Source organism: Lissotriton vulgaris, unplaced genomic scaffold (genome assembly GCF_964263255.1).
Source record: "Lissotriton vulgaris unplaced genomic scaffold, aLisVul1.2 SCAFFOLD_728, whole genome shotgun sequence".
NCBI lineage: Eukaryota > Metazoa > Chordata > Amphibia > Caudata > Salamandridae > Lissotriton > Lissotriton vulgaris.
This window is the reverse complement of record NW_028248620.1, coordinates 627,618-641,578: the sequence shown is the minus strand read 5'-3', so window position 1 is coordinate 641,578 and position 13,961 is coordinate 627,618. Positions and strand designations below refer to the sequence as shown.

Below are 13,961 nucleotides of genomic sequence, written 5' to 3'. Positions count from 1 at the left end.
AGCCCCCGCACCGGCTGATTATACGGAGGAGCTGCGGACCTGCGAGGGAGTCCAAGCGCCCGCCCTGTGAGGCGGGAGAGCCCGGCCCCGGCCCGCCCTCTGCAGGGAGCGGGGGCTGGAGAGGCCGTTGCCGTTTGAAAAAGAGCGGGCTCCCAGCCCGCCTTTGTCATGGGTTGGCTCAGCTGCTGCCGCCGGCGCACAGACCACAGTCAAACACACGCACACGCCTCCCTTCCCGGCCCCCACTTGTGACCGGCCCGCCTAACCCTCTCGTTCCGTGCCCCCCTCCCAATATGAACAGAAGCCTCGGACATTTCTAAAGGAGCCCAACACACGTTAACGGCCTCACCGGCACCACCCCGCTGTGTGTGGCCGCCTGCAACCCCGTAACACTGTCCACGTCTCGCGCCCAAGGCACCTCCCTTCCCGGCCCCCACTTGTGACCGCAGCCCGCCTAACCCTCTCGTTCGGTGCCCCCTCCCAATATGAACCGAAGCCTCGGACTTGTTTCAATGGAGCCCTACACCGGCACCACCCCGCTGTGTGACACCGCCTGCAACCCCGTAACACTGTCCAAGTCTCGCGCCCAAGGCACCCCTTTTCCCGGCCCCCACTTGTGACCGCGGCCCGCCTAACCCTCTCGTTCCGTGCCCCTCCCAATATGAACAGATGCTTAGGACATGTTTCAATGGAGCCCACACCGGCTCCTCCCCGCTGTGTGTGACTGCCTGCAACCCCGTAACACTGTCCACGTCTCGAGCCCAAGGCACCTCTCTTCCCGGCCCCTACTTGTGACCGCGGCCCGCCTAACCCTCTCTTTCGGCGCCCCCTCCCAATATGAACAGAAGCCTCGGACATGTTTAATGGAGCCCAACACACGTTAAAGGCCTCACCGGCACCACCCCGCTGTGTCTGGCCGCCTGCAATCCCGTAACGGTCCCCATCTCGCGCCCGGTTGTGTCGTCTGCCCCAAAAAGATGCCAAATAAATATAGGATTTTTATTAGAAAAAACATTATGGATATCGGACTCGAAGCTGGGCTTTGGGGACGGGGGCAACATTTATATGCAGGGCCGAGGGCTTGGAGTGTGTCCCACCTATGAAGCGACGGCGCGGGCGCTGCCGCATCTATGAAGCCGCCAGAGTAACACCTCGGCACGGATACGCTCTTTGATGGAGTCTGTGGATGGCCCTGAAAAGAGCCTTTGTGTTTAGGGTGTATTTCCACGGGGGTCTGCGGGCCTTTACTTGCTTGCTTTGCCCTGTGCCTTGTGGCTCTCGGTTTTCTTGGGCAGCAGCACGGCCTGGATGTTGGGCAGGACTCCTCCCTGGGCGATGGTGACTCGGCCCAGCAGCTTGTTCAGCTCCTCGTCGTTGCGGATGGCCAGCTGGAGGTGTCTGGGGATGATGCGGGTCTTCTTGTTGTCCCGGGCGGCGTTGCCAGCCAGCTCCAGGATCTCGGCGGTCAGGTACTCCAGCACTGCAGCCAGATAGACGGGGGCACCGGCGCCCACCCTCTCGGCGTAGCTTCCCTTACGGAGCAGTCTGTGCACACGGCCCACGGGGAACTGGAGCCCGGCTCTGGAAGAGCGTGTCTTGGCCTTGGCGCGGGCCTTTCCTCCCTGCTTTCCGCGTCCAGACATGGCGATCGATGTACAGTCTCAGTCACACAACAGCGAGAATGATACTGCTCTTTTTGCTGGACTCGGTAATATAAAGACTTCGGGTGCGTCTGATTGGTTGACAGCTAGTCGTTGATAGTACTTCTCATTGGAGGAAGGCGTGCTATGGTTTAGCCAATCAGTGTCCCAGAACCGCATTACAATAGGAAGTGGGGGCCCGGCCTATACCTGCCAATGAGAAGGGAGAGCCGGGAAGAAGCTGCTTTGCACGCCCTGGCTATAAATACAAGTGGGGCCGCCCAAACATGATTTCTCTCGGCTCCACAGCACGCGGTGAAAGATCCTCGACCATGCCTGAACCAGCCAAGTCCGCGCCGGCTCCCAAGAAGGGCTCCAAGAAAGCGCTCTCCAAGCCGCCCAAGAAGGACGGGAAGAAGCGCAAGAGGAGCAGGAAGGAAAGCTATGCCATCTACATTTACAAAGTGATGAAGCAGGTGCACCCGGACACCGGCATCTCTTCCAAGGCCATGGGCATCATGAACTCCTTCGTGAACGACATCTTTGAGCGCATCGCTGCAGAGTCTTCCAAACTGGCTCTCTACAACTCGCGGCGCACCATCACCTCACGGGAGATCCAGACCGCAGTCCGCCTTCTGCTGCCCGGAGAGCTGGCCAAGCACGCCGTGTCGGAGGGCACCAAGGCCGTCACCAAGTACACCAGCGCCAAGTAAGGCTTCCAGGCGCACCCCAACGAACACAACGGCTCTTTTAAGGGCCAACCACTTCCTCCCCTAAGAGCTAATGTAACCCTAGTATGACAGAAGAATATGTGTTTTTATAAGGGTAATGTTGAGCGCAGATAGCGCCGCTCTCCCGGGGTTTGCTGCACACCGAGGGACGATGGAGCAGGCAGCCCGTTTTGCCTCTTTCAATAAACATGTCTATATGAATGAGCCCTCCCTGGGACCAAGTGCCACCTATGCACTGTAATGTAACGATGACGTTATATAAACCTGCTGGCAATTCACACAGCTACTCCCGGGCAATTTGCTTTCCATGTTATGGGCGAGCAGCTTTAATGTGTGCCGGTTTAATTAGCGTTGTGTTTGTATTTCCAGACCCAGGGGAACGGCTACAATACGCCCCGGGGCAAACGCTACCGAAATCAGACACATGAACCCCATGTACCGGGAGCCCAGATGCCTCATAGCGCTGGCTTGTGACCAGCGGATCCCTGCCGCCATTAAATGATGGGCACATTGACGAGGTGTTTGTGCACTGTGAAGACGGAAGGCTCTGGTCACCCCCAGAGCCTGTATAAGTTGCCCAGTACTCGTGGTACTCTCAGAACCCGATGTACCGGGAGCACAGATGCCCAAAAGCGGTGGCTTGTGACCCGCGGATCCCTACCACAACCCTCTACCCAAACAACGCTTCAAATGAAGGGCACGTGGAAGAGGTGTTTGTGCACTGTGGACACCGAGTGCTCTGGTTTCCCCAGAAGCGGTATAAGTTGCCCGGTGCTCGTGGTATTCACAGCCCCTCCTCCCTAACCTGTAGGCCATGCCATGGCAGATAAGAGAAGCTCAAAGGTGACAGGGTGGTGGCCCTTAAAAGAGCCGTTGTGGTGGTTGTTCGGGTCGGTCTGTCTCCTTAGGCTCTCTCGCCTCGGATGCGACGGGCCAGCTGGATGTCCTTGGGCATGATGGTCACCCTCTTGGCGTGGATGGCGCACAGGTTGGTGTCCTCGAAGAGCCCGACCAGGTAGGCCTCGCTTGCCTCCTGCAGGGCCATGACGGCGGAGCTCTGGAAGCGCAGATCGGTCTTGAAGTCCTGGGCGATCTCCCTCACCAAGCGCTGGAAGGGCAGCTTGCGGATGAGGAGCTCGGTGGACTTCTGGTAGCGGCGGATCTCGCGGAGAGCCACGGTGCCGGGCCGGTAGCGGTGAGGCTTCTTGACTCCCCCGGTGGCAGGCGCGCTCTTGCGAGCTGCCTTGGTGGCCAGCTGCTTGCGGGGCGCTTTGCCGCCGGTGGACTTGCGGGCTGTCTGCTTGGTGCGGGCCATGGCGGGAGCGGTCTCTCTCAGCGACGAGCGAGGAAGAATGGCGTCTACCGGGGAAAGAGCTCTATTTATGCCCTCACAGACGGAGGGCTGCTCTGGTTGGCTGAAGAGACCGCCCTACGTTCGAAAATAGCCCGCGGTGTACAACGATTGGTTACTGAACGGGAGGCTGCAGCCTAGCTGTCCAATGAGCTGTGGATAAAAGAGAAGCCTCCGGTTGAATGACGTGAGTTGGAGCCGGAGCCGGAGCCCGCGCCTCGGCCAGCCTTTGTCTCCGTGTCCGTCCATCCACTACTAGTCACGCCGACGACTCGACCCCGGTCCCCCGGGAGAGGAGCCCGAGATGTCATAAGCACACTGCCCTTATCACCCTGGAACACTCCCCCGTTACCTGCGCTCGAGTCTGCCCGGGTACAGTGAAAGCACCAACACACACACACACACACGTTTATAATAAACCCCGGTCTTATGACTCCCAGACCCCCTTCTTACCCGCCCCTGCTCACCCTGGAACACTCCCCCGTTACCTGCTGCTCGATTGAAAGAGCACAATCCTCTGCTTTATGCAGACACTACATCGAGTCTGCCCGGGTACAGTGAAAGCACCGAGACACACACGTTATTGCACATGCATTATAAACGGAGGTCTTATAACTCCCAGACCCCCTTATTGTCTATGTTATACCGATTTCAATCCACGCAGCCCCGAAAGAGCCGTTTATATGGCCAAGATCACACGCGGCACTCGCGCGTGGAAAGGTGCCCTATGGATGCATTGTGCGGTTTATTTTTGAGAAGTGGGGCATTGGGTGGGTGCAAAGGTGGGGATGAACACGCTCTCTTCTAGACAGGGTGGTGGCCCTTAAAAGAGCCGTTGTGTTTGCAGTGTCTCGGTGCAAGCCCTTACTTCTTCTTGGGCGCTGCCTTTTTGGGCTTCGCTGCTTTGGGCTTGGCTGCCTTGGGTTTGACTACCTTGGCAGGGCTTTTCTTGGCTACTTTGGGCTTCGCCGCCTTGGCTTTCGCTGGGCTCTTGGCAGCCTTCTTGGCGGGGGCAGCCTTGGGCTTCTTGGGGCTCTTGGCTGCTGCTGGCTTCTTGACCTTCTTCGGGCTCTTCTTGACCCCCGCGGGAGCCTTTTTGGGCTTCTTGGCGGCAGGGGCTGCTTTCTTGGCGGCTGGCTTCTTGGTCTTGGAGGCTGACTTCTTGGCCGCCTTCTTACCTTCCAGCTGCTTCTTATTCACCTTGAAGGATCCGGAGGCCCCGGTGCCCTTCAGCTGAGCTAGGGCGCCTTTGCTGACCAGGCTCTTGAGGGAGACCTTGACGCGGCTCTTGTTCTTGTCCGCATCGTAGCCGGCGGCGGTCAGCGCCTTCTTCAGGGCCACCAGGGAGACTCCCTTCCTCTCGGCCGAGGCGGTCACGCACTTCAGGATGAGATCGGACACGCTGGGACCGGAAGGCTTCTTGGCCTTGGAGGCCCCCGCTGCTTTCTTCTGCTTCTTCTTGGGGGCGACCTCAGCGGGAGGAGCCGCGGCGGCTGGAGCGGTTTCTGCCATTGCTATGCAAGTCTCGACGCTGACGCTGTCACAGAACGGAAATGTACCTCGGCCCGAGCCCCGTGCATATATAGGGAGGAGCCAGCCCCTGATTGGTCCCGAGGAGAGAGGGCTGTGCGAGGCGCACTCGGCTCTCTGCTCCGAGCTGACATTTGTGTTTCCTACCATCGGAGTTTCAAAGTTTTAAACCACAATCCGTTAAACACACGCTCCCGTGCACACATGAAAAGAAGCCCAGCTTCAGCCCCTTCCCGTGCCCGCCCCCGTTTCAGCCGACCCCGTCCACAGAGGCTTGCAATCCGCCGTGAATCTCTGCCCTCCCCCGGTGGCTGACGCCTCCGTGACCGGAATCCCGGGCTCCGGGACCCTTTTCCCCGGTCCACCCTCGCGCTCTGAGGCCGGGAGCGGCGGCCCGCGGGCGGGAGGGGCCTCCTGCAGGGAGCGGGCCAAGTGGAGTCACCATGGGGCTCCGGGGGCCGCGGGGAGCGCCTCCTGCACCGGGCCGAAGTAACACAGGGCTCCGCCGGCCGAGCGCGGGGAGCGGAGACAACGCCAGAGAGACCCGGCCCCCCGGGGGCCAGGGGGGCCCTCGCCGCGCGCCTGCACCCTCGGCTGTGGCACCCAAGGCTCCGGGGCAGCCGGGGGGACTTTCACAAGCAGCGGGGCACGGTCCGGCATCAAGACTCACGGGCATCACAAGGCGGCTGCGCGCTGGTAGCTTCACATGCAGGCCGAGGGCATTCACTGCCAAGCACCGAGCTGGACGAGACGGGGGCACAGTAAACATAATAAACACACAGTGACACCATAGAGGCAGGCGGCCGAGTCAGACCTACATGCTTAATGGCACCCAGAGTGAGAGCAGAGGGTGTGAATGCACCTGAAACGGTGACCCCAGTACCTGCACGGAGGCCCTCTGCTGAGCTGATTTTCACAGCTGGAGTTAGGTTTACATCTCAGGTGACATCTTTGGACGGGACCCGACCATAACAACGCGGTCAAAACACCGCTGTACATTTCGATCGCTGCATTTACAACGCAAGTCTTCTCCACGACTTGCACGGGAGGGCGCACTAGACTAAGGAATAGTGCGATTTGCAATTCCAACACCTTCCCTACCTTACTTAGGCTGGAGTTGGAATAGTAAATCATACTATTCCTGAGTGTAGAGCGCCCTCCCGCGCAAGTCGTGGAAAGCCCCTAAAACAGCAATGTAATGTACCGCAATCTGATTGTTACAACATACATCCCACACTACAGAGTGAGGCCTTTGACTATCACTGTTGTATTGAGCTCGATGGCTGGGGTGGGGACCACTCCTGAATCAAATGGGATGTCAAGAGTGCGACCTGTGCCCACAAATCAGATTCTGCGCATGGCAGCCTGATTGAGGTCTAATTACAGGGTTTCGCCTTATATGTAGGTAGAAGGAAACACAAAGAAAACACTTCACATAGTCCAAAACGTACATGAACACCATTCACAGTTTCAGATCTTACCCTTCAGGTACCCAGGCCCATTCCTAGCTTCCAGGAACCTGTTCTAGTAATATATCTGACACAATGAGGTTTCCAGAATCAAGGGGACAAAGTCAGTCCTTCTACCCCGAGATATGGAGCTCCGCACAGGGAAAGATTTCACGCCTTTCCCTGGGATGGAGGTGTAAGAATAAAATACTTCACATGGACCAAAACTGCACAAAAAAACAGTCACCATATCAGAATAGAGCCTTCAGGGCACTGGGGCATTTCTAGCCTCCAGGGACCTGCTTTAGTGATATTTGTGACATTATGGGGTTTTCCGATTCAAGGGCACTAAGTCACTCCTTCTACCCAGGGATTTGGAGCTCCACGCAGGGCAAGATTCAACATTTCCCTCACGGGTGGAGGTGAAGAAATGAAAACACTTCACCTAGCCTAAAAGGTACATGCACCCATTTGAAATATCATGCCTTGGCCTGCAGAGACATGGGCACATTTCTATTCACCAAACACACGTTTTAGTGATAATTGTGAAATTATGATGTGCTCAGCTGCAAGGGGACAATGGCACTCCTTCTACCCAGAACTACGGAGCTCGGCATAGGGTAAGATTGCAGCCTTTCCCCTTGGATTTGAGGGAAGCGTTTTACCTCTCCGCCTGCATCCAAGGGGAAAACCTGCAATCTCCCCCTGCGCGTAGTTCCATAGCCCTGGGTAGAAGGAGCAACTGTATCCCTTTGAAGATTAACATCTCCAAATGTTACATGTGTCACAAAAAATGGTGCCTGGAGGTTAGAAATAGGCCAAAGGCATTGCATGCCTTTCCTGATAATGCAAAGGGGTGAAATACACTTCATTGGGCATGTGAAGTGTTTTGTTTTCACACCTCCAGCCAGGGGTGAAACCTGAAATCTTACCCTGCGCTGAGCTCCATATCCCTGGGTAGTAGGTGCCAGTTCATCCCCTTGAAGTTGAAAACCTGCATATGTCACAAGCATCAGTAAAACTGGTGCCCGGAGCCAGGAAACAAGCACAAGGCCTTGCAGGCCTTGTCCTGATACTGTAAAGGGGTGCACTTCACTTTATTGACCATGTGAAGGGTTTTCTTTTCACACCTCTAGCCAGGGGAATAACCAGAAATCTTACCCTGCGCGGAGCTCCTTAACCCTGGGTAGAAGGTGTGACTTACTCCCCTTGAAGCTTAACACCACCAAATGTCACAGATATCAGTAAAATTGGTGCCTGAAGGCTGGAAGTAGGCCCAAGGCCTTGCAGGCCTTTTCCTGTTACTGCAAAGGAGTTAAATACACTTTGCTGAGTATGTAAAGTGCTTTCGTTTCAAACGTGCAGCTAGGGGTGAAATCTGTAATCTTACCCTGCGCTGAGCTCCATAACCCTGGGTAGAAGGTGCGTCTTCATCCCCTTGAAGTTGAACACCTACAAATGTCACAACTATCAGTACAACTGATGCCTGGAGGCTGGAAGTAGGCCCAAGGCCTTGCAGGCCTTTCCTGATACTGTGAAGGAGTGAAATACACTGTATTGGGCATGTGAAGTGTTTTGCTTTAACACCTCCAGCAGGGGTGAAACCTGAAATCTTACCCTGCGCTGAGCTCCATGACCCTGGGTAGACAGTGTGACTTCATACCCTTGTAGCCTAACAACCCCAAATGACTTAGGTATCGGTAAAACTGGTGCCAGAAGGCTGGAAACACACCCAGGGCCTTGCAGGCCTAGCTCCGACACTGTAAAGGAGTTAAATGCACTTTGGTGTGTATGGTAAGTGTTCTATTTTCACACCTCCAGCCTGGGGTGAAACCTGAAATCTTACCCTGCGCGGAGCTCCATTACACTGGGTAGAAGGTGCGACTACATCCCCTTGAAGCTGAACACCTCCAAATGTCACAAGTTTTAAAAACACAGGTGCCTGGAGGCTGGAAACAGGCAAAAGGCCATGTTTTGATACTGTAAAGGAGTGAAGTACACTTTATTGAGCATGTGAAGTGTTGTGCTTTATCAGCTCCAGCAAGAGGAATAACCTGAAATCTTACCCTGCGCTGAGCTCCTTAACCCTGGGTAGAAGGTGTGACTACTTCCCCTTGAAGCTTAACACCACTAAATGTCACAGGTATCAGTACAATTGGTGCCTGGATGCTGTAAGTAGTCCCAATGCCTTGCAGGACTTTTCCTGTAACTGCAAAGTAGTTAAATACACTTTGCTGAGTATATGAAGTGCTTTGTTTTCAAACCTTCAGCTAGGGGTGTAATATGGAATCTTAATCTGCGCGGAGCTCCATAACCCTGGGTAGAAGGTACAACTTCATCCCCTTGAAGCTTAACACCTCCAAATGTCCCAAGTTTCAGTAAAACTGGTGCCTGGATGCTGTAAGTAGGCCCAAGGCCTTGCAGGCCTTTTCCTGGAACTGCAGAGGAGTTAAATACACTTTGTTGAGTATATGAAGTGCTTTGTTTTCAAACCTCCAGCTAGGGGTGTAATCTGGAATCTTACCCTGCGCGGAGCTCCACAACCCTGGGTAGAAGGTACAACTTCTTCCCCTTGAACCTTAACACCTCCAAATGTCGCAAGATTCACTAAAACTGCTGCCTGGAGACTAGAGGTAGGCCCAAGGCCTTGCAGACCTTTCCCTGTAACTGTAAAGGGGTTAAATACACTCTGTGGTGTCTGAGATGTGTTGGTTATTCACACATCCAGGCAGGGGTGATACCTGAAATCTTACCCTGCGCGGAGCTCCATAACCCTGGGTAGAAGGTACAACTTCATACCCTTTGAAAGTTAACACCTCCAAATGTCACAAGTATCAGTAAAACTGGTGCCTGGATGCTGTAAGTAGGCCCAAGGCCTTGCAGGCCTTTTCCAGGAACTGCAGAGGAGTTAAATACACTTTGCTGAGTATATGAAGTGCTTTGTTTTCAAACCTCCAGCTAGGGGTGTAATCTGGAATCTTACCCTGCGCGGAGCTCCACAACCCTGGGTAGAAGGTACAACTTCATCCCCTTGAAGCTTAACACCTCCAAATGTCACAAGATTCATTAAAACTGCTGCCTGGAGGCTGGAGGTAGGCCCAAGGCCTTGCAGACCTTTCCCTGTAACTGTAAAGGGGTTAAATACACTTTGAGGTGTCTGTAATGTGTTGGTTATTCACACATCCAGCTAGGGGTGACATCTGAAATCTTACCCTGCGCGGAGCTCCATAACCCTGGGTAGAAGGGACAACTTCATCCCCTTGAAGCTTAACACCTCCAAATGTCACAAGATTCATCAAAACTGGTGCCTGGATGCTGGAAGTAGGCCCAAGGCCTTGCAGGCCTTTTCCTGGACCTGCAAAGGAGATAAATACACTGTGCTGAGTATGTAAAGTGCTTTATTTTCAAACGTGCAGCTAAGGGTAAAATCTGGAATCTTACCCGGTGCGGAGCTCCATAACTCTGGGTAGAAGGTACAACTTCATCCCCTTGAAGCTTAACACCTCCAAATGTCACAAGATTCATTAAAACTGCTGCCAGGAGGCTTGAGGTAGGCCCAAGGCCTTGCAGACCTTTCCCTCTAACTGTAAAGGGGTTAAATAAACTTTGTGTTGTCTGAGATGTGTTGGTTATTCACACATCCAGGCAGGGGTGATACCTAAAATCTTACCCTGCGCGGAGCTCCATAACCCTGGGTAGAAGGTACAACTTCATACCCTTTGAAAGTTAACACCTCCAAATGTCACAAGTATCAGTACAACTGGTGCCTGGATGCTGGAAGTAGGCCCAAGGCCTTGCAGGCCTTTTCCTGTTACTCTAAATGAGTTAAATACACTTTGCTGAGTATGTAAAGTGCTTTCTTTTCAAACGTGCAGCTAGGGGTGAAATCTGGAATCTTACCCTGCGCGGAGCTCCATAACCCTGGGTAGAAGGTACAACTTCATCCCCTTGAAGCTTAACACCTCCAAATGTCACAAGATTCATTAAAACTGCTGCCTGGAGGCTGGGGGTAGGCCCAAGGCCTTGCAGACCTTTCCCTGTAACTGTAAAGGGGTTAAATACACTTTGTGGTGTCTGTAATGTGTTGGTTATTCACACATCCAGCTAGGGGTGACATCTGAAATCTTACCCTGCGCCGAGCTCCATAACCCTGGGTAGAAGGTACAACTTCATCCCCTTGATGCTTAACACCTCCAAATGTCACAAGATTCATCAAAACTGGTGCCTGGATGCTGGAAGTAGGCCCAAGGCCTTGCAGGCCTTTTCCTGGAACCGCAAAAGAGAAAAATACACTGTGCTGAGTATGTAAAGTGCTTTCTTTTCAAACGTGCAGTAGGGGGGAAATCTGGAATCTTACCCGGCGCGGAGCTCCATAACTCTGGGTAGAAGAACAACTTAATCCCCTTGAAGCTTAACACCTCCAAATGTCCCAAGTTTCAGTAAAACTGGTGCCTGGATGCTGTAAGTAGGCCCAAGGCCTTGCAGGCCTTTTCCTGGAACTGCAGAGGAGTTAAATACACTTTGTTGAGTATATGAAGTGCTTTGTTTTCAAACCTCCAGCTAGGGGTGTAATCTGGAATCTTACCCTGCGCGGAGCTCCACAACCCTGGGTAGAAGGTACAACTTCTTCCCCTTGAAGCTTAACACCTCCAAATGTCGCAAGATTCACTAAAACTGCTGCCTGGAGACTAGAGGTAGGCCCAAGGCCTTGCAGACCTTTCCCTGTAACTGTAAAGGGGTTAAATACACTCTGTGGTGTCTGAGATGTGTTGGTTATTCACACATCCAGGCAGGGGTGATACCTGAAATCTTACCCTGCGCGGAGCTCCATAACCCTGGGTAGAAGGTACAACTTCATACCCTTTGAAAGTTAACACCTCCAAATGTCACAAGTATCAGTAAAACTGGTGCCTGGATGCTGTAAGTAGGCCCAAGGCCTTGCAGGCCTTTTCCTGGAACTGCAGAGGAGTTAAATACACTTTGCTGAGTATATGAAGTGCTTTGTTTTCAAACCTCCAGCTAGGGGTGTAATCTGGAATCTTACCCTGCGCGGAGCTCCACAACCCTGGGTAGAATGTACAACTTCATCCCCTTGAAGCTTAACACCTCCAAATGTCTCAAGATTCATCAAAACTGGTGCCTGGATGCTGGAAGTAGTCCCAATGCCTTGCAGGACTTTTCCTGTAACTGCAAAGTAGTTAAATACACTTTGCTGAGTATATGAAGTGCTTTGTTTTCAAACCTCCAGCTAGGGGTGTAATCTCGAATCTTACCCTGCGCGGAGCTCCATAACCCTGGGTAGAAGGTACAACTTCATCCCCTTGAAGCTTAACACCTCCAAATGTCACAAGATTCATTAAAACTGCTGCCTGGAGGCTGGAGGTAGGCCCAAGGCCTTGCAGACCTTTCCCTGTAACTGTAAAGGGGTTAAATACACTTTGTGGTGTCTGAGATGGGTTGGTTATTCACACATGCAGGCAGGGGTGATACCTGAAATCTTACCCTGCGCGGAGCTCCATAACCCTGGGTAGAAGGTACAACTTCATACCCTTTGAAAGTTAACACCTCCAAATGTCACAAGAATCAGTAAAACTGGTGCCTGGATGCTGTAAGTAGTCCCAATGCCTTGCAGGACTTTTCCTGTAACTGCAAAGTAGTTAAATACACTTTGCTGAGTATATGAAGTGCTTTGTTTTCAAACCTCCAGCTAGGGGTGTAATATGGAATCTTAATCTGCGCGGAGCTCCATAACCCTGGGTAGAAGGTACAACTTCATCCCCTTGAAGCTTAACACCTCCAAATGTCCCAAGTTTCAGTAAAACTGGTGCCTGGATGCTGTAAGTAGGCCCAAGGCCTTGCAGGCCTTTTCCTGGAACTGCAGAGGAGTTAAATACACTTTGTTGAGTATATGAAGTGCTTTGTTTTCAAACCTCCAGCTAGGGGTGTAATCTGGAATCTTACCCTGCGCGGAGCTCCACAACCCTGGGTAGAAGGTACAACTTCTTCCCCTTGAACCTTAACACCTCCAAATGTCGCAAGATTCACTAAAACTGCTGCCTGGAGACTAGAGGTAGGCCCAAGGCCTTGCAGACCTTTCCCTGTAACTGTAAAGGGGTTAAATACACTCTGTGGTGTCTGAGATGTGTTGGTTATTCACACATCCAGGCAGGGGTGATACCTGAAATATTACCCTGCGCGGAGCTCCATAACCCTGGGTAGAAGGTACAACTTCATACCCTTTGAAAGTTAACACCTCCAAATGTCACAAGTATCAGTAAAACTGGTGCCTGGATGCTGTAAGTAGGCCCAAGGCCTTGCAGGCCTTTTCCAGGAACTGCAGAGGAGTTAAATACACTTTGCTGAGTATATGAAGTGCTTTGTTTTCAAACCTCCAGCTAGGGGTGTAATCTGGAATCTTACCCTGCGCGGAGCTCCACAACCCTGGGTAGAAGGTACAACTTCATCCCCTTGAAGCTTAACACCTCCAAATGTCACAAGATTCATTAAAACTGCTGCCTGGAGGCTGGAGGTAGGCCCAAGGCCTTGCAGACCTTTCCCTGTAACTGTAAAGGGGTTAAATACACTTTGTGGTGTCTGTAATGTGTTGGTTATTCACACATCCAGCTAGGGGTGACATCTGAAATCTTACCCTGCGCGGAGCTCCATAACCCTGGGTAGAAGGGACAACTTCATCCCCTTGAAGCTTAACACCTCCAAATGTCACAAGATTCATCAAAACTGGTGCCTGGATGCTGGAAGTAGGCCCAAGGCCTTGCAGGCCTTTTCCTGGACCTGCAAAGGAGATAAATACACTGTGCTGAGTATGTAAAGTGCTTTATTTTCAAACGTGCAGCTACGGGTAAAATCTGGAATCTTACCCGGTGCGGAGCTCCATAACTCTGGGTAGAAGGTACAACTTCATCCCCTTGAAGCTTAACACCTCCAAATGTCACAAGATTCATTAAAACTGCTGCCTGGAGGCTTGAGGTAGGCCCAAGGCCTTGCAGACCTTTCCCTCTAACTGTAAAGGGGTTAAATAAACTTTGTGTTGTCTGAGATGTGTTGGTTATTCACACATCCAGGCAGGGGTGATACCTAAAATCTTACCCTGCGCGGAGCTCCATAACCCTGGGTAGAAGGTACAACTTCATACCCTTTGAAGGTTAACACCTCCAAATGTCACAAGTATCAGTACAACTGGTGCCTGGATGCTGGAAGTAGGCCCAAGGCCTTGCAGGCCTTTTCCTGTTACTCTAAATGA

General features: G+C 52.7%; 2 protein-coding genes across 2 annotated transcripts; one reads left to right on the top strand and one right to left on the bottom strand.

Annotated features, from left to right (window-relative positions):
* Positions 1–1,244: 1,244 nt before the first annotated feature.
* Positions 1,245–1,643, bottom strand: LOC147663937 (histone H2A type 2-C-like). The gene has a single exon (XM_086950099.1). The coding sequence runs from the start codon at positions 1,641–1,643 to the stop codon at positions 1,245–1,247; it is 399 nt and encodes a 132-aa protein (XP_086806225.1).
* A 318-nt stretch (positions 1,644–1,961) lies between these two features.
* On the top strand, positions 1,962–2,406 carry LOC147663936 (histone H2B 1.2-like). The gene has a single exon (XM_086950073.1). It carries the CDS (start codon positions 1,973–1,975, stop codon positions 2,351–2,353), a length of 381 nt encoding a protein of 126 aa, XP_086806199.1. The 5' UTR covers positions 1,962–1,972; the 3' UTR covers positions 2,354–2,406.
* Positions 2,407–13,961: the final 11,555 nt, after the last annotated feature.